The sequence below is a fragment of the Chenopodium album genome, chromosome 24 (genome assembly GCF_948465745.1).
Source record: "Chenopodium album chromosome 24, dcCheAlbu1.1, whole genome shotgun sequence".
In the NCBI taxonomy this organism is placed as follows: Eukaryota; Viridiplantae; Streptophyta; class Magnoliopsida; order Caryophyllales; family Amaranthaceae; genus Chenopodium; species Chenopodium album.
The window spans coordinates 24,478,606-24,503,967 of record NC_137857.1 but is presented as its reverse complement, the minus strand read 5'-3'; the positions used below and the strand labels follow the sequence as shown (position 1 = coordinate 24,503,967).

The 25,362-nt window shown below is 36.1% G+C and overlaps 1 protein-coding gene across 1 annotated transcript; it reads right to left on the bottom strand.

The window, feature by feature from the left end:
* Positions 1 to 68: 68 nt before the first annotated feature.
* Positions 69 to 20,774, bottom strand: LOC145612125 (CBL-interacting protein kinase 23-like). The gene is made up of 15 exons (XM_081667497.1): positions 20,067 to 20,774; positions 18,923 to 18,985; positions 15,263 to 15,334; positions 15,019 to 15,126; positions 14,757 to 14,837; positions 14,590 to 14,643; positions 14,304 to 14,429; positions 3,031 to 3,120; positions 2,825 to 2,944; positions 2,600 to 2,734; positions 2,149 to 2,265; positions 1,838 to 1,894; positions 1,399 to 1,473; positions 600 to 696; positions 69 to 406 (listed from the first exon to the last, which is right to left on the bottom strand). Exons 1-14 carry the CDS (start codon positions 20,274 to 20,276, stop codon positions 613 to 615), a joined length of 1,392 nt encoding a protein of 463 aa, XP_081523623.1. The 5' UTR covers positions 20,277 to 20,774; the 3' UTR covers positions 69 to 406; positions 600 to 612.
* Positions 20,775 to 25,362: the final 4,588 nt, after the last annotated feature.

The following is a 25,362-nucleotide window of genomic DNA, read 5'->3' as shown; positions in this document are numbered from 1 at the left end:
GCAGAGAAAATTCAGTAGGAAAGGAGATAAGAGAAAAAAATACACTATGCACAATTGTACACTCGATGTCAAATGACTTAATTGTGAGGTCTCATTTTTCTATGGTAACTCAGAGAGAAGAATGTGCAAATGTGCAGATTATACAGACCCTATAACAATGTTAGCAATCTCAAACATTCAAGTTCCATAACTCTATTGTTGTACAACAATCTTTTCTCACTAAAGCCCACCCACACACCGGAAAAAAAAAATATATATATATATATATAAAAAAAGAAAAAAAAAATCCCAACAAAGCCTACCCCTTAAGTTTACAAACCAATGAAGCAATGAGATCATCTGCTCATACCAGCATCAACATCATAATCCTTTTCACTTAGTATGAAATCTAGAATAACAGCGGCGCCTGTCAAAGGATAAGAAGGCATCAGAAATCGGACAAACGATTTTAATCCAAGATAAAGTCTCCCAAGCAAGGCAACAGTATGTTGGGGAAGAGGAAGAGCAGCTAAATTATGTTTTCCCTGATTTAACACTCCGTACAGGGGTAGAAGTTACTCTAATATACAAAAAATAATAATACTAAAAAGAAATTATACCGTGAAGCAGGAATTAGCTTTTTTCATCCTCCTCCTTGATCTGTTCTCCTGTCTTCCAGATAATGTCTTTCAGCCCAGTAGAAAGGCTCTTGTAAAACTATAAATATTAGATTAGAGTCAGTGCAAATGATACCGAGGCATGAAAGCAAACCAAAAAAAAAACTATGAAGAAACACATAACTACAGCAAACAAAAAATGGTTACAACTCTTGTGAATTGGTCAATAATGCAGAAAATAGAGTCAAGTCCTTTTCGTGGTAGTGCTTTATGGATTCTTAGTGCTTGTTTGGTTGCTCTTCTTTGACGTAGGCAATGAACCTACATCCCTTGTTTGGTTAACATGATATTTGCAAAATGGAAGAATTGCAACTTCTTAACTCCTAAGAATTTTGAGTTTCCATGTATTGAAGTTAATTGCCTAACTCCCCCTTGGTCATTTAAAATTCACATAATTCCCTTATGTCAACCAAACAGGTGTAACGAATTCCTAGGAAATATAAGAAGTTACTTTCTATGAAATGTAAACCGTCATAAGAGTTTAATTCCCAATGCAACCAAACAAGCACTTACGGTTCACACAGTTTGCTAGAATTGCTCTAAATCAACAATCAAAAGTGCACAATTACTCAAGATCTGCCCACGAGCATAGAGCTATCGCCTATGAGTTGCTGATATTTGTGTCAGAATAAGAGAAGACTCATACTTATTATCAGGGAAAAAAAGGCTCATATTTCCAAAGATTAAAATTTCTTAACATTTAAGTGTACAGTTAGAAGTAAAAACACTTTAACATACAGACCTTGTGAAACTCCAGGGTGTCCCCACGAGACTTGCGAAGTTCCACCATATATAGAGAAGGAGCCACTTCCAAAATCTGAACAAAGACAATAAAAGTGCTAAGATACACATAGCTAGATATTAATGTTCTATAACTTTCGAAAAAAAATGGCACTTCTACTGTTCCAACTTTAAAACTCCGAATAACAGTTCCCATAAAGCATAATGATTAAGGAAAATTGCTGAATTAAAAATGCTTAATGGATAATTGGATGTTCCAAAGAGCAAACATGTTATTTTAAACAAATTAACATGTTCCTCAAAGGACTAAAAACCATTTAATTTTTTTTATTAGCATGAAACTTGCCATTTGTAAAAAATTAAAAAAAAAAATAAATAAATAAAAAAAAAAGGCAGTAATATTTGTATTATCAAAGACGAAGACACTTTCATAGTGATACCTCAGTCGCAACAGCTAGCTGACCCTTGCGTCCACTTTTCTCTCCTTGAAGTTTCATCTGAGAATCACCACAAGTAAGGTATTGTCATAAGTGACTTAGCATCAACAAGGGGGATATATATAAAGAGTCAAAGCTACAACTCAGATAAGCTGTGAATTAAGCATTCGATGAACTCCTAAGCTTATATGAAGTATATGATTGAACAGCGAGAGAAAACAAACGTAGCAATTATTGGCAGAACACAAACAATCAGGAAACTACAACAGTATATTCAGATTGCAGAGTGAAAATGAGAAAGGAGGCCATTCTACCTTGTAGTTATTCTTTTTTACACCGAAACCCAAAGGCACAGCTGTCTCCTCAATCTTTGAGATAATCTCACTAGCTGGCATTTTAGATGTAAATCGTGTTTCCCGTTTCACGAGCCCCTGCAATAAAAAAATAAATAAATAAATAAAACCATAAGTATTTAAGATCCCCTCAACTTTATTTACTACTCAGGATACCGTTCAGCTTGTTACTGCTTAGTGCTTACTACAACATCATTTTCCATAAGATACTAGTATATAGAATGAAAGTGAGTGCTAAGGGTGGCAATACGCAATAGGAAGTCAAGGAAAAGCATCAACCAGGATATTATTGAAGAATCAAGACTCAAGTACAAAAAGTTATGCACACTTATTAAGAGTACATGTTCCTCATTTTCTCAGTATCACAACAGCTGCTATAACTTTTTAGTTTTTTTAAAAAATAAAGACTTACCATCTGTTTTTCAAAGAGTGAGCCCAGGTTTAGACCCTGAGATGTGGAGATGAGCTCAAATGCATTCATGGCAGCAGGAGGTTGAGGGACCACAGTTCGTTCTTCCCGTCTCTCAACCACAAGGTTTCCAGAGAGCTGCAGACAGAGCCCAAGATGAGTACACTAGAAGAGCCATACAGAAGTAAAAGAGATTAAAGAGCAACATGAAAGAAACAAGAGGCTTACCATCGACTGGTCAAAAATAGCATCAATATCATCAACTGAAATATCAGGCTCCTCGAAAACAGGGGGTTTGTAACCTTTCTTAAACCACTCATGTTCAATCACTTCAGCAATTGTAATTCGCTGGTTGACACCATCAAACACCAATGAATCAGAATAGCAACAGATGTATCAAGTAAATAAAAACCAAAATAATTAGTTAAACTAACCGTTGAAGGATTAGGATCTAGAATTCGTTGGATCAATTTCTTCACACTCGAGGAAAACCAAGGTGGACAGGCAAAATCAGCTTTGTATATCTGCAAACATGAGACATAAACAGGCATAAGCTGAGAAAAACATATTTAAATAAAATAAAAACAGAAGAGAGAATTTTCTCGGTGAAAAGCATCCAAGATGTACTGACATTTTTAAGAAGAGAATGAGCTGTTCATATGAACAACAATAAATTTCATAGAAACACTTGGAAAAATCATCAATAAATTTCACCACTAAGTCATTCATATGAACAACAACAAATTTTATAGAAACACTTGGAAAAATCATCAATAAAATCTACTTCAAAACCAGATCAACCTTTACTCTATAGATGAAAGGGGCAGTGCCGTATCCAGGATTTCCGAACAGTGGGCTCGGAATCGGGAAAAAAAAAAAAAAAAAAAAAAAAAAAAAGAATGAAAATACATTAATTAAAGATTCTATACTTAAGTTTAGATTTCGGAGTACAGATGGATTACACTTTAAAAAATGGGGGAAAAAAACCCACAAAAGCATTCTTCGAGTTTTCATACTTTGGAAAAGCGTATCATTACATTATCATCACTAAGTCTAGCAAATTAGTCTCTCTCAAGAAAAGTGACTAAACTATCATTCAGTAGTTGATCGCCCATACTATTCCGCAACTTATTTTTTTACATAAGTCATTAATTAAAACACTCGTTCCACGCTTAAGCAAGTATCAATGCTAAGTCGCCACCAGATGAATCAATGCTAGTCGTATATGCAAGTAAACCAATCTTGCAATGCTAGTCGTATATGCAAGTAAACCAATCTTGCAATTTCTCCTTAGTTAATGTAACAAATTGTAAAAGTAAAAAAATAAATTATAAAAGAGGGGGGGGGGGGGGGGGGGGGTTTGAGAACCCAAGACTTCCTTAATAGGGAATATAAGGACGCGCACCAAAAATTACCACTAGGCTACACGCTAACATGTTGCTATGTATTGCGCAAATATCACCACTAAGTCTATGGAATTGCTAAGTACCACTAGACCGAAAATGACTTGGTTGGAAGGAGTTAGGAACGATATAAAGTATATATAGATTTGCATGAGGATGAAATATTAGATCGTAAAGAATGGAGGAGGAAGATTTATATCGATGACTACACGGAATAATCAAATTTAGTTCATGTTAGCCGACCCCACTTATGGGATTAAGGCTTTGATTGATTAGTCCCCTCTTTAAAAAGAAAATTAATTAAAAAGGGGGTTGAGAGGGTTCGAACCACAGACTTCCTTATAAGGGAATATAAGGACGCACACCAAAAACTACCATTAGGCTCCACGCTAACATACTGTTATGTATTGCGAAAATTTTTTATTTTACCCTTTTTAATTTTACATTTAATTTTTTTTAATAAAAAAAAACTTTGTTCAATGGACCCACTTGAACCCACCACTGGAAGGGGACGTTTGGTTAGCGTATTTTTTGGATTGGAAACGGATTCAATTAAACCAATATCATTACCATGTGTTTGGTATGAAGGCATAGTAACAATTACCATTACCTGCGAGTAATAGTTACCCCTTATTTTGTTACCTTTCAAAAACTTGGGGTAACAAATACCCTTACCCTCTTAACAAATACCCTTTCCATGGTTAAACCAAATAAATGAAAAGGTAATAGCTAAATGATTCATTTCCTCCCTCTTAGTTGTTTCCTTTCCACTCCGTTTCCATTTTCCAAACCAAACACCCCCGAAATATGAAAACAATAACTAAACGTTAAACAAAAACAAATCCTAAACAATAAGAAAAGAGACTAAACTATCATGCGGTAGTTGATCGCCCATACTATTCCGCAATTTATTTATTTACAAAACACTTGTTCCACGTAGACCTGGCAATCCTTACCCGACCCAATTGACCCGACCCAAATGACTCGAAAGTTGACCCGAAATCATTACCCGAAAATAACCTGAACAACTAACCCGACCCAACCCGAACCCTACCCGAAATGGAGTTGACCCAAACAAGACCCGAAGTGACTGGACCCTCCGAACTTGACTCGACCCAAAGTGACCTAACCCGATTTTAACCCAAATTGATTGACCCAAATCGCCTCGATCCATAGTGACCCGACCCGAATTTACACGAATCCTAAGTGAAATGGTAAGGGATGGAGAAGGAGGATTTATGTCGATGACTACAAAGAATAATCAATTTTGGTTCATGTTAGCCAACCCTACTTAGGGGATCAAGGCTTTGATTAATTGATTGATTAGTCTTTCTTTAAAAAGAAAATTAAATAAAAAAGGGGGTTGAGAGGGTTCGAACCCTAGACTTCCTAACTGGGGAATATAAGGACGCGCACCAAAAATTACCATTAGGCTCCACGCTAACATATTGTTATGTATTTTACTCTTTTAAATTTTATATTTTTAATAAAAAAAATAAATAAAATTTAACCCACTTGAACCCAACCCGTATCCGCCACTGGAAGGGGATGTTTGGTTAACGTATTTTTTGGATTAGAAACGAATTCGATTAAACCAATATCATTACCGTGTGTTTGGTTTGAAGGCATGGTAACAATTACCATTACCTAAGGGTAATAGTTACCCCTTATTTGTTACCTCTCAAAAACTTGGGGTAACAAATACCCTTACCCTCCTCTTAACAAATACTCTTTCCATGGTTAGACCAAACAAATGAAAAGGTAATAGCTAGATGATTTCTTTCCCCCCTCTTATTTGTTTCTTTTCCACTCCGTTTCCATTTTCCAAACCAAACACTCCCGAAATATGAAAACAATAACTAAACATTAAACAAAAATAAATCCTAAACAATAAGAAAAGTGACTAAACTATCATTCGTTAGTTGATCGCCCATATTATTCCGCAACTTATTTTATTACGGTAATTGGTGAAAACACTTGTTCCATGTAGACTGGACAATCCTTACCCGATCCATAACCCAAAAGTTCACCCGAACTCATTGACCTGAAAATGACTTGAACCGAAATGGAGTTTACCCGAACATGGCCCAATGACCCGAAGTGACCCGACCGGAATAACCTGATCCGAAATTAACCTGAAACCCAGACTTGACGCGACCCGAAATGACCCGAAACCCGAAGTGACCTGACCCAATTTTAACCCAAATTGATTGACCACAATCGACCCGACCCATAGTGACCCAACCCGAATTAACACGAATCCAAAGAGAAATGGTGAATTACTTAATTTAGGGCTTCTTTATTTCCTACGTAATAGGTACTCACGATTGTTTTTTAAACGATTGAACTTTATTTTTCCAACTATTTTTTTAAGTGAATTTATTTTGGTGACCCGACACAAACTTGACCCGCATAGACCCGACCCGAATTGACTCGATCCGAAATTGACCCGAAAATTGATCTTAAAAATTGACCTGACTCGAACAGAGCCGACCCGAATTGACACGACCCGAAGTGCTAACCCGAATTTGACCCGAAACCCGAATAGACTTGACTCGACCCAAACATTTGCTGATCCGAACTTGACGCGCCCTAAATTGACCCGACCCGTTCTATGCTTAAGCAAGTATCAAGATGGATCAATGCTAGTCGTATAAGCAAGTAAATCAATCTTGCAATCACTCCTTAGTTAATGTAACACATTAAAAAAAAAAAAGGGTTGAGAGGGTTCGAACCGAAGACCTCCTTGATAGGGAATGTAAGGACGCGCACCAAAAATTACCACTAGGCTACACGCTAACATGTTGCTATGTATTGAAAAAATGTCATCACTAAGTCTATGGATTTGCTATGTACCACTAGACCTAGCAAACGGGTCATTCGGGTCAGGTCAATTCGAGTCAGGTCACTTACGGGTCAGCAAATATTTGGGTCAGGTGAGGTCTATTCGGGTCAAATTCATTACTTCGGGTCAAGTTCAAGTCGGATCATGTTCGGGTCAAGTCCGTTTGGGTAAGGTCAATTCGGGTCGGGTTTGTTTGAGTCGAGTCAATTTTTAGGATCAATTTTCGTGTCTGATTATTTAGGGTCGGGTCAATTCGGGTCGGCTCAAGTTTTTGTGTCGAGTTACCAAAATTCACTTTAAAAATAAAGTTAAAAAAAATAATTAAAATCATTAAAAATAACCATGATGATTTTGTATTACTAAGGAACGAAAGAAAGAAGCCCTAAACTAATTCACCATTTCACCATATTCATTGCAGGAATCAGGTTACTTTAGGTCGGGTCACTTCGGTACAGGTCACTTTGGGTCAGGTCACTTCGAGTCGGGTCAATCAAATTCAAGTTAAAATCGGGCAGGTCACTTCGGGTTTTGCCATTTCGAGTCGAGTCAAGTTCGAGTTTCGGGTCGCGTCAGTTCAGGTCATCGGGTCACATTTAGGTCAACTCTGTTTTGAGTAGGGTCGGGTTAGTTCAGGTCATTTTTGGATAATGATTTCAGTTAACTTTCTAGTCACTAGTCGTGTCATTCGGGTCGGGTCAATCGTGTTGGGTCAGGATTGCCACGCTATGTATCACAAGACTGAAAATGACTTGGTTGGAAGGAGTTAGGAAGGATATGAACTACATGGATTTTCGTGAGGATGAAACATTGGATCGTAAGGGATGGAGGAGGAGGATTTATGTCGATAACTACACGAAATAATCAATTTTGGTTCTTGTTAGCCGACCCCACTTATGGGATTATGGCCTTAATTGATTGATTCATCAGTCCCCTCATTAAAAATAAATTTAAATAAAAAGGGGGTCGAGAGGATTTGATCGGTCCCCTCATTAAAAATAAATTTAAATAAAAAGGGAATCGAGAGAATTCGAACCCCATACCTCCTTATAAGAGAATCTAAGGATAATTGGGCTGCACGCTTGATGCGTACCATTTTTGGCACTCTTAGAGTAGGTTTTCTTCGTATTTTTATGCTCATTTTTAGTCTTTTGTGTCGTGTTTAGGGAATAATGCTTGATTTGCGTGTTTGTGTGTTAATTTAGAGAAATGCGTGCTTTTAATGGTTTTCCTTTCATTTCTCGGCTATTTTTCTCGCTTCTCCGTTTCTTTGACTTGTTTTGTAGGTGTGTTGAGCATCCCGGGATTTAATTATCGAGGAGGAAGCTCAAGTGCATTCAAGGAAATCAACGGAGCTAAGTTTGGGAAGCCAAGCATGCAAGTCAAGCCTTCCAAGCAAGCTCCGCAAGTGCCAAAGCAAGCTGCCCGAGCAAGCTACCCATAGCAGCCATGTGCATCAGCAGCCACACATCCGCAGCAGCACACCCGAGCAGCCTCGCAGCCCAAGCAAGCAGCAGCCCTGCCGCTGCCGCGGGCGCAGGGTCTGCTAGCGCGGGCGGCTGCACACCAAATCTGCCCCCGCCGGCGCTGGCTTTGGCCGTGGGCGCGGCTTCCGAGGTTTCCTGTTCTCCGCGGGCGCGGATTTCTGGGTTTTATTTCACGATTTTCGCTCCTTTTCTCCTTTTGTTTATATAGTGTACGGTCTTCTTTATTCTTGATTCATGTAATTCTTAGTTTTAGATTAGTTTTCTCTCTCCTGGGTTGTTCTCTCTCTAGATTAGGCTAGTTTAGGAGTAGTTTTAGAGAGAGAAAGTGAGGAATTTCAATGGTGATTGAGAGATTGAAGATTCATTGGAGATCTTCTTTATTATCAATGAGCATTTCTAAACTCTATCTCATTTAATTGCTTTGTTTAATTTGATGTTTGTTTGGTTTGATTTTAATATTTGATTAGAGTAATTGTTCTTGATATTTTGTTGATTCTTGATTCCTTTTGTTGATAGTTGATTAGATCATGTTTCTTGAGTAGTTTACTTGCTAGGGTTTGGGTAGACATGTGTAATTGATGGATTGAGATTGATTTGGGAATTTGAGTAGATCTTGTGTTGTGATTAAATTGATTCATAGAGGTTTGCATGTTGCTTAGTTTAATTGGAGTAGCTAACCATGATTGCTAGCATTGATTGCATGATTGAATTGATTGACATGACCACTTGATATCGATTTGATCATAATTGGTTGAGCATTTGATTATATTTCTTCCTATTGTTTAGCACGAGAGAAATCTATGTTAGAAAGTATGAGGATAATTAGTTGAATGCTCCTAATTGCTCCTACTATTTGTCTTTGCATTGCTTGGATTGCTTGACTCCCTAATTAGCTTGGTTCATGAATGCATGTTGATCCCCATTCCCTAGTGTTTCATATGTTTGTTTGGTTCTTGGTTTAGGACGTAGAATAGTGTCACCTTTCACCTTGGACTTCGACCTACCTTAGGCGCTAATTAGAAATACTTGAACATTACCGTTCCTAGTGGTTCGACCCTTGACTTACCTCTATACTTGTATTTAGGTTAGTTGAGTGATTATAAATTTGTTTGACCTTAGGGAGATTAGTTCAGCGACCTAGTTTTCCCCACGTCAACGCTAACATATTGTTATGTATTGCGAAAATATCTTATTAAACCCTTTTTTAATTTTTTTTTTTTTTAAAAAAAAACTTTTAATGTGTTCAATGAACCTACTTGAACCCAATCCGTATATGCCACTGGAAGGGGGAGTTTGATTAGCGTATTTTTTGGATTAGAAACGGATTCGATTAAACCAATATCATTACCGTGTGTTTGGTATGAAGGCATGGTAACAATTACCATTACCGAAGGGTAATAGTTACCCCTTATTTGTTACCTCTCAAAAACTTTGGGTAACAAATACCCTTAACCTCCTCTTAACAAATACTTTTTCCATGGTTAAACCAAACAAATAAAAAGGTAATAACTAAATGATTCATTTCCTCCCTCTTACTTGTTTCCTTTCCACCCCGTTTCCATTTTCCAAACACCCCCGAAATATGAAAACAATAACTAATCGTTAAACAAAAACAAATCCTAAACAATAAGAAAAGTGACTAAACTATCATTCGGTAGTTGATCACCCATATTATTCCGCAATCTATTTTTTAACAGTCATTGATGAAAACACTTGTTTAACGTATACCTGACAATCCTTACCCGACCCGATTGACCCGACCCGTAACTCGAAAGTTGACCCAAAATCATTGACCCGAAAATAACCTAAACCCGAACTAAACCAACCCGAAAACTTGATCTAATGACCCGAAGTGACCCAACCCAAATGACCTGACCCGAAACCCGAATTTGACCCGACCCAACCCGAAATGACTAGACACCCGAAGTGACCCGACCTGATTTTAACTCAAATTGATTGACCCGAATCGGCCCAACCCATAGTGATTAGACCCGAATTGACACAAATCCTAAGTGAAATGGTGAATTATTTAGTTTAGGGCTTCTATACTTCCTACGTAACAGGTACTCATGAATTTTTTTTTAAACGATTTTACTTTATTTTTCTAACTATTTTTTTGGTGACCCAACACAAACTTGACCCGAATAAACCCGACCTGAATTGAATAGACCCGAAAATTGATCTTAAAAATTGACCCGACTCGAACAGACCCGACCCAAATTGACACGTCCCGAACTTGACCCGACCCGAACTTGACCTGAAGTATTGACCCGAATTTGACCCGAAACCTGTAACGACCCGACTCGACTCAAACATTTGTTGATCCGAATTTGACCCAACCTGAATTGACCCGACCCAAAAGACCTGTTTGCCAGGTCTAGTTCCACGCTCAAGCAAGTATCAAGATGGATCAATGCTAGTCGTACAAGCAAGTAAACCAATCTTACAATCGCTCCTTAGTTTAATGTAACAAATTTTAAAAATTAAAATAAAAAAATAAAAAAAAAGGGTTGAGAGGGTTCAAACCCAAGACCTCCTTGATAGGGAATATAAGGACAGGCACAAAAAATTACCAGTAGGCTACACGGGATAACATGTTATGTATTGCGAAAATATCATCACTAAGACTATGGATTTGCTATGTACCACTAGACCTGGCAAACGGGTCATTCAAGTCGGGTTCAGGTCCGAACAATTCCAGTTAGGTCACTTTCGGGTTAGCAAATATTTGGGTTGGGTCGGGTCGGGTGTATTCGGGTTTCGGGTCAAATTTGGGTCGGCACTTCAGGTTAAGTTCGGGTCGGGTCATGTTCGGATCGAGTTCATTTTGGTCGGGTTGGGTTTGTTCAGGTCAAGTCAATTTTTTAGGTTCAATTTTCGGGTCGGGTCATTTAGGGTCGGGTCAATTCGGGTCGGGTATGTGGGTCGGCTCAAGTTCGTGTAGGGTCACCAAAATAAATTCACTTTAAAAATGGAGTTACAAAAACTAATTAAAATCATGAAAAAAACATTAAAAAAAAAATTAAAAAAAAAAAAACCGTGATGATTACGTATACTTAGGAACGAAAGAAAGAAGCCCTAAACTAACTAATTCACCATTCACCTCTATTCATTGCAGAATTCGGGTCACTTCAGGTCGGGTCACTTTGGGTCGGGTCACTTCAGGTCGGGTCGATTTGAGTCAATCAATTCAAGTTAAAATCGGGGCTAGTCACTTTGGGTTTCAGGTCAATTCGAGTCGGGTTAAGTACGGGTTTCGGGTCAATTTCAGGTCTGGTCATCGGGTCACATTCAGATCAACTCCTTTTCGAGTCGCGTCTGGTTAGTTTGAGTCATTTTCGGGTCAACTTTCTGGTCACGGGTCGGGTCATTCAAGTCAGGTCAATCGTGTCAGGTCAGAATTGTCAGACCGAAAATGACTTGGTTGGAAAGAGTTAAGAAGGATATGAACTATATGGATTTGCATGAGGATGAAACATTGGATCGTAAGGGATGGAGGAGGTTTATGTAGATGACTACACGAAATAATCAGTTTTGGTTCATTTTAGCCAACCCCACTTATGGGATCAAGGCTTTGATTAATTGATTGATTAATCCCCTCTTTAAAAAGAAAATTAAATAAAAAAAGGGGGTGGAGAGGGTTCGAACCCCAAACTTCCTTATAAGGGAATATAACGACGCGCACCAAAAACTACCATTAGGCTCCACACTAACATATTGTTATGTATTGCAAAAATATTTTATTTTACTCTTATTTATTTTATTTTTTTTTAATGGGTTCAATGAACCCACTTGAACCCAACCCGTATCCGCCACTGAAAGAGGCGTTTGGTTAGCGTATTTTTTGGATTGGAAACAGATTCGATTAAACCGATATTGTTACCGTGTGTTTGGTTTGAAGGCATGATAACAATTACCATTAAGGGTAATAATTACCCCTTATTTGTTACCTCTCAAATACCCTTACCCTCCTCTTAACAAACACCCTTTCCATGGTTAAACCAAACAAATGAAAAGGTAATAGCTAAATGATTCCTTTCCCCCCTCTTATTTGTTTCCTTTCCACTCCGTTTCCATTTTCCAAACCAAACACCCCCGGAATATGAAAACAATAACTAAACCTTAATCAAAAATAAATCCTTAACAATTTTTATGTAGACTAGTTGCAACTAACCTAAACATTTAAAATTATATAACCAAAATAAGTTCCATAACCAATATTCTGATTGAAAATAAGAATAAACCATTGTATTCACAAAAACATTGAGAGGTAAAACTCAACAAGAAATAATTTGCTCATTTTTTTTATTGTATATCTTCCAAATCTGTAAATTGACCAGTTTATATGATAGCTACTAGTCTACTACACATATTTGACACTTGGCACACTATTTTGTAGGAACACACTTTTCATATGATTTTCTAGCAATATAAGTTGTATGAATTTGATAATTAAAATTACTGTAGGGTTTGTAGTATTAACAATGATTAAGCTCATTTAAGAGCAATGAGCATGATACTTGATTATTATAATAATTCCTACGGGCTTATGAAAAAAAATGTTCCATTTTAACTTTTGATATCCACTTCACTTTGAGTAAAAATTTGCTATTTATCCATGATAAAAACACAGTTATGTCAAAAAAATAAATAAATAAATAAAATAAAAAATAAAAACTAGTTATGTCGGATCCCATTACATTAGTCTCACTTCAAAATAAATTTTTTTTTATGAAAATATGTTTTGAATAATCCCACCTTTAATTTGTTCGTTGTTAATGATCCCACCTTTTGATTATTATCTAATAATCCCACCTTCATGGTGCATTCTCTTTTATTGGTCCCTTACCCGTTGGTAACCGGTTTTAATAGGTTAAAATGCTACGTGTCACTTTATGATAAGTTGATAGATTTATAAAATAAAAAAGTTTTTAAAAAAAAAAAACACAAAAAACTAAAGATTAAAGAATTTTTTATTAAAGAAAAAAAAAATAAAAATAAAAAATAACCCACCAGCGAACCCCAAACCCCCACGCCACCCTACCCTAAACTCTCCGGCATCCATCGCCCCCCACCCCCCCGCCCTCCACCCTCCGAAAACCTCCTTCCCCACCCTCACCCAACGAAAACCATCTGGTTAATCGCAGGGAGTATGGGCAATAACTATGGTGCAATGGTGAGCGAACATTGGGGTTGTGATGAATCAATAATCACAAGTTGCTGGGTGATCGCATTTGGGTTGGCATTGATGTGCGTAAGAGTTGCATGGGTGGCGCGACGGTGGTTGCGATATGTGATTGGGGTGGTTGGGTTGCTGCTATCCGCTCTGCTTTGTTGATGTTGAGGGAGTACGGGCTGTGAGGGGGAGAATGGTGAACAGGGAGGTGAAGTTTTGTGGGTTGCTCCTCAGAAAGTGCGGTGGTTGTTGCGGTTGTGTGGGTTGTGCATGAGGAGGGAGGTGGCGAACAACGAAGTAAAGTGTTGTGGGCTTGAATATTTTTTTTATTATTATATTTTTAGGTTTTTTTTTTATTCCAATCGTGTAGTGAGCACATGTCATTTAGTAAAAAAAAAAAAATTTAAACAAAAAAAAAAAAAAAAAAAACCAAACGTACAGGTTACCGGTCACTTGTGACCAGTAGAAGAGAATGTCATATAAATGTAGGATTATTAGATAATAATCAAAAGGTGCGATTATTAATAGCGAACCGGTTAAAGGTGGGATTATTAAAAGCAATTTTTCCTTTTTTTTATTTATAATTACAAATTACACAATAAAGAATGTTAAGACTCAAAGTTACACGTTGGCAAACATGCCAATTTTTAAATGGGAATACTTTAAAATTGGAGGGAGTTGTATTCTAGTCACTTAAGGAAAAGAAACGTGTTTTGTAATAGTTCACTAGGTTCAGATATTAAGAATTCGAGCATTAAATAAAAAAGTAAATTTGAAAAATTTTCCATCAAATCTATACCTTTTTATACAATGCCATGAGATTAGCATCTTCAAAAGGCAAATAACCTGCCATAAGAACAAAGAGAATGACTCCACACGACCACAAATCAGCCTTAGCTCCATCATAGCCTTTGTTGTTGATAACCTACAAAAGAATAAGATATAAAAATAACAGTAAATAATATTCCCTCAGTCTGGAACAAATAGTTACTTTAATAATGATACTACAACCAAATCCTGACAGAACTAATTTGCAGACCGACAGAATTAGCAAAATATTTGTATTGCGAGAAAGCATCATATACCTCAGGAGCCACATAATTTGGTGTACCACAAGTCGTGTGAAGTAATCCATCTTCCTAAAAGAAGCATGATTAAAGAGTCACATAAGTGCACTGCAGATAAAGCATATAGAAGCCCAAGCAACACTTCTCATAATCCTAATGGAGACAGTAATAGACTACACACTTACACGAACTTGCTGAGCTAAAGCACTCAAACCAAAATCCGAGACTTTAAGAACGCCCTTTGTATCCAGCAGCAGGTTCTCTGGCTGTTTACAAGTAGGTAACTAAAATTAAACTTGTTACATAGTACAGTTGTCAGTTATCCCTATTGTAACTGAGTTCCCACATACAGAGTAATAGCTGCTAACAGCTCTGCCTCCTACCACCAAAACAAATAAATTTACAGAAAAAATAAAAATAAAAAATAAAAAATCATTAAGTCCTCACCTTCAAGTCTCTGTGGAAGACGCCTCTGCTATGGCAATAATCAACAGCATTTATCAGCTGTTGGAAATATTTTCTTGCTTCATCCTCCTTCAATCTTCCCTTGCTTGCCTAGTTCAAAGAATCAGATTTTGAAAAATCAAAAGACAGAAAAGCTATTTGCAGTAATTCATTAAATCAGAGTGACAGAGCAAAATTATGTGTCAGTAAAGTGTCAATAAATAAGTAAATAGCATAGACAACTTACAATTTTGTCAAAAAGTTCTCCACCAGTGATAAATTCCAAAACAATGTAGATTTTTGTCCTGCTAGCCATCACCTACAACCAGTGACAGCCAGTATAAAACTTCGTCACATCCCATGACATGAGCCAAACAGATATTTTCGTGGGGGCGTTCCCTACTCAGCGACGCGCTGCACTTCCTAGACCCGGGTGTAGTGATAAGTATGCAAGGGTTGCTAGGTCGTCGCCCAGAAGCGACGCGCCACATTGCCCGAGTGTGGTGTCAAATGAGCAAGGGCGTGCCATTGGGGCGTTCCCTACTGAGCGACGCGCTGCACTTCCCAGACCCGGGTGCAGTGATAAGTATGTAAGGGTTGCTAGGTCGTCGCCCAGAAGCGACGCGCCATATTGCCCAATTGTGGTGTCAAATAATCAAGGACTTGGAGTTGGGATCAGGAGGGAGTGTGGGAGAAAAGAATTTAGTTTGCGGATTGGTTCTTGGAATGTGGGGTCTCTTACGGGAAAATCAGCAGAATTGGTAGAAGTAATGAAAAGACGACGCGTGAACATCATGTGCCTCCAAGAGACAAGATGGACAGGAGAAGGAGCTCGAGGCTTGGTTTTGGGGTATAAGGTATGGTATGTTGGGCAAGAAACGAGCCACAGAACAAGGAATGGTGGAGCTAGGAACGGAGTTGGTGTGGTTCTCGATGAGAGGTTGGCAAAAGAGGTGATCGAGGTCTATCGGAAGAACGATAGGTTGATAAGGCTGAAGTTGCTATGTGGCAAGGAGATTGTGAATGTTATCAGTGCTTATGCTCCCCAAGTGGGTTTAGATGCAGAAGAGAAACGACAATTTTGGGAGGACCTAGACGAGGTGGTGCAGGGTGTCCACCACTCAGAGAAGTTATATATTGGAGGGGATCTAAATGGGCACGTTGGGGCGAGCCGAGATGGCTATGAGAGTGTCCATGGAGGCTTTGGGTATGGGCAGAGGGACGCCGGTGGTGAAGCTATTATGGATTTTGCCCAATCATATGATTTAATTTTGGCTAATACTTGGTTTAAGAAGAGGGATTCACACTTGATAACTTTTCGGAATGGAGCAAATGCAACTCAAATAGACTTCCTGCTCACAAGGAGCATAGATAGACAAAGTTGCATAAACTGTAAGGTTATCCCAGGGGAGAGTGTGGTCACCCAACACCGGCTATTGGTAATGACTATTCGTCTGAAAGAGAAGGCGAAGAAAAAAGTTAGACAAGAAGAACCAAGGATAAGATGGTGGACCCTAAGGGATGCAAAAGCTAAGGTTTTTACAGAAAAGGTAATTGAAGAAGCGGATTGGGATGGAGAGGTGGATCCGGACATGACCTGGTTACGAATGAAGAACTGTTTCCTAAGAGTGGCCAAAGAGGTCTTAGGGGAAGTAAGGGGAAGAACTTCGGTACAGAGAGATACTTCGTGGTGGAATGAAGAGGTGAAAGCAGTAATTAAGCAAAAAAGGGAATGCTATCAAGCCTTAGGAAAATGTAGGAGTGATGAAACCTTTGCAGCGTATAAGGAGGCTAAGAGTAAGGCAAAGGCAGCTGTTCGCCAAGCAAAAGAAAAGGCATATCAGGAGGTTTATGAAAAGCTTGATTCCAAGGAGGGAGAAAGGATCATTTATAAGATGGCAAAGAGAAGACAAGAGGCAAGGAAGGATATTGGCATGGTGAAGTGTGTCAAAGATAAGAACCAAATGGTCCTAGTGCAAGAGGAGGGCATCAAGGACAGGTGGAAGGGGTACTTCGATGAATTATTTAATGGAAGTAATGGAGTTGTGATAGGAGATACCTCTATGAGTGATGAAGAAATCAACATGGAGTATGTGCGAAGGATTAGGAGAGTAGAGGTGGAGATTGCACTGAGGAAGATGAAACCTAAGAAGGCGGTTGGCCCTGATGGGGTACCGATAGAGGTGTGGAGGTGTTTGGGTAAGATTGGTATTGATTGGTTAACAAACCTTTTCAACAAGATATGGACGGCTACAAGGATCCCACAAGATTGGAGGAAGAGCACCTTGGTCCCGGTTTATAAAAACAAAGGAGACGCTCAAGATTGTTCTAACTATCGAGGAATTAAGCTTATGAGCCATACTATGAAGTTGTGGGAAAGGGTGATTGAACAAAGGTTGAGGGCATGCACAAGCATTTCAGATAACCAATTTGGTTTTATGCCTGGGAGATCTACTATGGAGGCAATCCATTTGATAAGACAAATGATGGAGTTTTATAGGGTAAAGAAGAAAGATCTTCATATGGTCTTTATTGATTTAGAGAAGGCATATGACAAGGTGCCAAGAGAGATACTTTGGTGGGCAATGTTGAAGAAAGGTATCCCACGAAGGTATGTAGACCTAGTTAAGGATATGTATCGGGATGTGTCAACAAATGTGAGGACATGCGGAGGGTTGACAAAAGATTTCCCTATTACAATCGGATTGCATCAAGGGTCTGCATTAAGCCCTTTTCTTTTTGCAACGGTTCTAGACGAATTAACTAGACCAATTCAAGATGAGGTTCCATGGTGTATGCTGTTCGCAGATGATATCGTTTTGGTGGATGAGACTAAGGATGGGGTTAATGTCAAGTTGGAGCAATGGAGGCAAAGGTTGGAATCTAGAGGGTTTAAGCTAAGTCGGAGTAAGACTGAATATTTGGTATGTCGTTTTGGCACTCAGAGGGGGACAAGCAATGAAGTGGTGAGTTTGGATGGAAAGGATTTGACCATGAGTGAATGTTTTAAGTACCTAGGGTCGATCATCCAGAAGAATGGTGACATTGATCAAGACGTGACCCACAGGATTAAGTCAGGGTGGCTTAAATGGAGAGCGGCCACGGGAGTGCTATGCGACCGCAGCATTCCCTTAAAGTTGAAGGGAAAATTCTACAGGACTGCCATAAGACCAGTGTTGCTCTATGGTACAGAATGTTGGGCTTCTAAGAAAGAGCATATTAAAAAGATGGAGGTTACGGAAATGCGCATGTTAAGGTGGATGTGTGGAAACACTTTAAGAGATAGAATCAGAAATGAGGTTATTCGCAAGAAAGTAGGTGTGGCGGGCATTGTAGATAAATTAAGGGAAAATCGTCTGCGTTGGTTTGGACATGTAAGACGGAGACCCGAGGGTGCACCGGTGCGAAGAGTGGAAGAGTGGGACCATGGAGGGATTAAACGAGGAAGAGGGAGACCAAAGATGACTTGGTTGGAAGGAGTGAGGAAGGATATGAAGTGCATGGATTTACGTGAGGATGAAGTTTTGGATCGTAAGGGATGGAGGAGAAAGATTTATGTTGATGACTACACGGAATAATCAAATTTGGTTCATGTTAGCCGACCCCACTTTTGGGATTAAGGCTTTGATTGATTGATTGATTGATTGATTAGCCATCACCTACAAGTATCACTAGAACATAAATCGATCGCAAAAAGAGAAGAAAAATGAAATTTTAGTCATTAGTATCCACGAATCGCAACTAGGATAAGATATAGGCAAAACCTAAACGGTCTACGTCATTTTAAACAATTTTTAACTAGTTCTTCAATAAGCACTTTTGAAGAATCTACAGCGAATAAGACCAAAAACCCACAAAATAACATAAGAAAAAAAACTCCACAAAATAATATTTATTTGCTTCGAACCTCAAACAAACGGATAACATTTGGGTGACGAATTAACTTCATGGTCGAGATTTCACGTTTTATCTGCAAAGAAAACTCAATAATAAGTCATGAACAGATAGAGCTAAAGAGAAGGGAGTCAAACACAACATCATTCGATTATGCAATTAAGGTAACAAAGAGCAACCACAGAACCTATAGGGGAGGGGGAGGCTATCTTATATCAACAAGAATTACAAAGTATAATCAAAAAATTATAATTACAAAGTAAAAAGTATATAAGTTCTCAGCTTGCAAATAAATTGGTCAAAGCTTCAAAGGGAAAATTGGTTCTGCAGAAAAAATCTTGGACAATGTGCTTAGGCTGTCAAACCATCCCATACAAAGTTGCTATCTCAGCGGCATCATTGCTCCAACCAAGAAATTCCAGAAATATTCAAATACATTCACTTAAAACCAGAATGCCATACAACAGATGCAATTTTAACGGCATTACAACCCCAAAATGTCTAAGAACTTCAATGCTAGTAAAGCACTAGAAAGTTATGAACTCAAGACACCCACCCACCCACCCACCCCCCCCCCCCCCCCAAAACACCCCCCACAAAATACGCGCACCCTTTCACTAAAAACCAGTGAACAGATTTCTTTCCTTGCCATTACAACCCTAAAGAGAGCTAATTTCAACGCCGGTTTTAAAACACACCACCAGGCACCATCAACCAACACACATAACCCAACCCCCACCCCTTTTTTTTACTCGGAAACCAGAAAGTCATGCAGCAGTTGTCTTTTCATCAACATTACAATCCCAAAAGTCACTAATCTACAACACTAGTGAGGAACTAGAATCAACATACCAAATAAATTCAATAGAACAAGTCATTTCACAAAAAATATAAATCCTCAAAAAACATTCAATCATGAAAATGGTTTAACTATTTTATCTAAGTCTATCATAATTGATAGTCAAACAAAGCAAAAGTCATACCAAATACTTTAACTATTGAATAAACAGAATTCCATTTCATAAGATACACAGAAATAACCAATCAATCAAATACTTCAAAAAATAAGCAAAACCCAAATCAACCCAACAACAAAGTCAACTATTTCTATCAAATTTATCAAAAATTAGATTACAAGACAAGCAAAAAAAAACTACCTGACCGATCATTTTATGCTTAAGAACCTTCTCCTTGTCAAGAATCTTGATTGCAACATTTTCACCACTTTCAATATTTTTAGCAAATTTGACCTTAGCAAAAGTTCCTTCACCTAAAGTTCTTCCAAGTTCATACTTCCCAACTCTTGTTCTTCCTCCATTACTACTCCCTCCAACGCTCCCTGATCCCTTTGCCACCTTCGCCGCCATTTTCACCACCTTCTTCTTTCTCTCTCCTACAATTATTAATTATTTATTTATTCAATATATATATAATTATAATGGAGGTAAATTTTACAGCAAAAACCTCTTCTTTTTACAAGGCTGCCAAATCTGACTCTTTGATACCCTCATCTTACCCAAAAATATTAACCAAATAAAGGATCCAAACAAGAAAAAGTTAATAATTTTGGGATTATATTGATTATAAGGTTGCAACAAAGAAATTCATGGAGTTTATGAGTCTAGATTAGAGAGGAAAAGAAAAGGAAATGGAATAATGAAGTATAGAAATAATTAAAACCCGTGTGAGTTTTTTTTGGGTGTAATTGATATTTGGGTTAAAATTAAGAAATAAAATTTCACTAAACAAGGACAAATATCAAGATATGTCGGCAATTGTTATAAATAAGTTGATCAATATTCACTAAGCTTTATGGGTTTAGCTTAAATTGGATAAAAATTATGTTTGTGAAATTGATGAATATGGCAACAAATTTCTGGGTTTTTATAATAGAACTCTCTTTTTTTCTTTCTTTGACTAGTTATTCGGAGAGGAGGAAAAGCAATGTATACACTCTAGTTTTTAGCCCTAGTTTGAGTCAACATTAGGGTGGTTAATGCATGCGATGCGTGCATCATATTTAGCCATATTTAGAGGTTCGATGTTTCGGTTTGGTCTTATAACAACTTTTTTTTTTTTGACGGGTATAACAACTTTAGTTATTGGTGGCATTAATAAAGAAAACTAATAAACAAATATATGTAGAGATATAAATGTCCGTACACTATTTTTAAGTGTAAAAAAAAGGCAATTAATCATAAAGAGGGCAAATAAGTAAATACATTTTAAGGGTATAATTGTCCAAACATTATTCATAGAGTTATAGAGAATAAAAAATTTAATTATTGATTACGTTGTAATATAAATAAAGATATAAATTAACATAAACAAAAAAAATATATAAATTATTATAGATTTGAAATATCTCTTTTGAAAAACAATAAATTAATTATGAATATGACAAAAATATTAAGGAGTACTCAGTTTGATCTTGTCAGATTGTCATAATTCTAGGTATCAAATGAGTATAATTGTATAAATCATCACATATATTGTTACTACTCCGTAAAAAATAAGAATGAAAAATGGGAAATGTAAATGAGTACATCAAATAAAAGCATATAAAGTAAAGATGTAAAGTATGGTTAATTAAAAAAATAAATGATGGGTATATTATAGTATAAAATTATCATATTAATGTGGACTTAAATTATAAAATATATCTCAATTTTGAATGTTGTTTATAAGAAATTGTATAATGCACATAAATTAGGCAATTGAAAAGAGAATGTTGACTTGATAATTGGGTGTTTTTGTCAAAGAAAAAGCGGATAAAGTATAAGATCAATTAAGTGTCAAAATATATATCCCTACCTTATAAAAAGTAGAATCATACTCTTATGAATAGTGTAATGTCAATTATACCCTTCAAAATATATATTTACATACATACCCTCATTAATATGTAGATGCTAAATCATACTCTTATGAATAGTGTAATGTCAATTATACCCTTCAAAATATATATTTACATACATACCCTCATTAATATGTAGATGCTATTTTAATGAATATTGTTTAGACAACTATACCCTCTAAAATATTTATGTACTTTTATGCTTTCATAAATGTTAGTTGTCTTGAACATTTATACCACCTAAATATAGTTGAATACATATTTTCTCTTATTGTTTTTTTTTTTTAGAAAAAATTTCTCTTATTGTTAATTTAACTAATTTTGTGATTTAAAAGCCAAACCAAAAAAACCTTCAAGATATGGCTAGGTATGACGCGCGCATCGCGCGCGTTAGCTGCCCTAGTAAGTACAAAAAGATGAAATGTAAGAAAAAGTAATTGAAAATGTATAAATACTGAGTATTCGTATGAGATAAAAGGGTTATGGTATAATGCAAACAAAATTGGCAATACATACTCTATACTAATTAATGCCAACGTGGTATATTGACATTTTATACGCATTACTTACAAGTTACAACCATTTGGACACCAATCTATATCTATATCTATACTTTAGTATTTAAAAACTATAACCAAGAAATTAAGAAAGACACATGTCCCCATCCATCCTATTACACTTCTCTAACCATAGTGCCACATGTTATCTTACACTATTAATTTTTTATTACACCATTTTTTAAATTCTTTCATTAAACTTATACTTCATCTTTCATACACACTTCATCTCTCCCCTTTAATTCAACCTTTTCTTATTCTCTCTTTAATTTTAGTCCTTCCACCTTCTATTTAAGCCTCTTTTTCGATTAAAGTTCCAAAATTTTATATCCTTAATGACTTACCGATATTTCCTCACTGATCTCTTACTACAATTTTATATGAATAACCCGTGCATTGCACAGGCCAGAAGGCTAGCTTCAATATATAAATTTTACCCACAAATGTATACACTCTCTTCATCACTTTTTTATGGTTATATTCAGACTTTAGTGGTCAATGTTTAAAAACTTTAACTATAAAATTATACTACTATAAAGATCAGACAAAACTTTTGTATTACACCAAATTTACACTAATATTAATGTACATCGAGTAGTATAAGGGTAACTTTTACCTAATTTTAAGGTAACTTATTGTCTTTTTTTGGTTAACTTTAAACATAATACAATTTTTATATAAATAGACAACAAGAAAAGTTTTATAATGGTAATTTAATTACATTCAATCACTAATAATTGATTTTTAGTCATTTAAAATATGATTTTTTACTAATAATTTTTATTTGTATTGGATTAATTTTATGCATATCATGGTAACTTTTATTCATTTCAAGGGTAACTTTTGATCACTTTAGTATATATTTATAATAGATGTACAATAATTATTGTACACCCGATTTTGTAAAAGTTTGTGAAGACCATATCATGTACTTTGTTGGAAATTGTTGGATTCATCTAGATATAAATTCTCAAAATATCACTTTTTTATATCATTAATTTATTCTCCAATAAATTCATTTCCACCTACATACTCCATAATAGTTTGATAAATTCAACTTAACTACATAAAATTTTATTCAGTCAAGTAATAGGCCTTGTTTGGGAGAAAGCTGAAGCTGATTTTTGACTAGCTGATTTTATTAACTGATTTGACTAACTTATTGTATTAACTGATTATATAAAAGTGTTTGGTAAATAGCTGATAGTTTAAAGGTGATTGAGTATGTGAAATAACCAATAAGCTAATTGTGGGGTAAGTAGTTTAGATAGTATTTTAAATTAAATGAGGTTATAAGTGTCATTTCACAATAATTAATGAATAAGCTAATTAAGGCCATATAAGTAACACATAAAAAAAGTAAAACATAAATGTGAAATTTATTTAAAACGCTGAAAAAGTAAATGAGTAATGGAACTCCGTCAAATAATTTGTTGTTTTGGTTAAAAAAAAAATAAAAAATTGTTTACGTGTTACATGTCCGGATATTAAAAAATATTTTAGATAAATTTAATTTTTCTAAAGTCATCATGTTTGATTAAATTAAATAATTCAAAAATTGTTACATTTGGTCGTCGATGACTGTATTCGGTAGTGACGTTGGTAGATTTTGGTCCGGTAGTGTCCGAGGAAGGTGTTATTCATTCTAAGTTGAAGTTGACTTGTAAAATATTCCCTTTTATTCTTGCTAAATTTTTTCCAATGTTGTAGTTTAAAGGTCCCACCATGTTCTATTCTCACCAATGGACCGCTTTCTTAGTTGGCTTTTTATTACTCCCCCGTCCCTTTATTACATGTTTATTTCTCATTTTGCACGGGAATTAAGAAAGTTAAAGATTCCTTAAAACTAAAAATTGGGAGTACAAATATGCATGTAGGGTTAAAGAGAGATAGAGAGAGAAAAAGGTGGTTGAGAATTAAGAGAGAGAAAGTATTGGGAATTGATGTAAAGTACAAAAAAGAAAAATAAAAATGATGACAAATCATCAAAACAAGAATAATATTGGGAAAAAGTACAACCTATAAATGAAAACAGGCATTTAATTTTGATCACCCAAAAAACGAATACAAGCATGTAATAAAGGGACGGAGGGAGTACTACGTATTACTATTTTGGTTTTTTGGGTTTACTTTTTTTTGCTTGTTTTGGTAAACGTAGTCACATAGGTTCATAGATGAAAATAGAAAATGGATGGATCATGGGGTGGTGGAGCCTACTTGGCTACGAGTAATGGTAGAATTAGGGTCTGTTCACATTTACTTAATTTTAGTTCAGTTCAGCTCCAATCAGTTCAGTTCAGTTCAGTTCAGCTCTTAATTTCCCTCTCACATAAAATATTCATTTCAGCTCAATTCAGTTCAGTTCAGTTCAGTTCAGTTCCAATCAGTTCAGTTCAGTTCCAATCAGTTCAGTTCAGCTCAATTCAGTAAATATGAACAGGCCCTTAGAATGTACTTTGTAATAATAAGGCTCCGAACTTCACCTTAATTTTACTGAACTGAAATTATTTTTACTTAACTGAAATTATTTTTGCTGAACTTAAATTATTTTTACTGAATTGAAATTAATTTTACTTAACTGAAATTATTTTTGCTGAACTGGAATTTTTTTAGTGATTTTCTATTATAATTCTTCTTTAAGAAAACTGAATTTTACTGGACTGAACTTATTTTTACAGAACTGAAATTATTTTTACTGAACTGAAATTAATTTTACTGAACGGAACTTATTTTTACTGAACTGAAATTATTTTTACTTAATAGTGTTTTTTTAAGGTGAAGAAAACATGCCTAACACAATAGGAAAACAATCCAAAATTTTAATATCACGTATAATGTTTTATAATAATTGCAACAATTTAATTTTTTTTTTTATATACTTTATGCATTTATTTTTAGTTGTAACACTTTGATGTTACACTCAGGGCCTGTTCACTTTAGCTTAATTTCAGTTCCAGTCCAGTTTAGTTCAGCTCCTATCAGTTCAGTTCAGTTCAGTTCAGTTCAGCTCAGCTCCTAATTTTCTTTTCTCATAAAATT

Coding starts and splice junctions, on each gene's coding strand:
- LOC145612125 (XM_081667497.1), bottom strand. CDS start 20,276: ATGGCGGCGAAGGTGGCAAAGGGATCAGGGAGCGTTGGAGGGAGTAGT. Junction 2,945..3,030: donor TAGATCCTAATCCTTCAACG/GTTAGTTTAACT, acceptor GGTGTCAACCAG/CGAATTACAATTGCTGAAGT. Junction 1,895..2,148: donor TAAAAAAGAATAACTACAAG/GTAGAATGGCCT, acceptor GGTGATTCTCAG/ATGAAACTTCAAGGAGAGAA.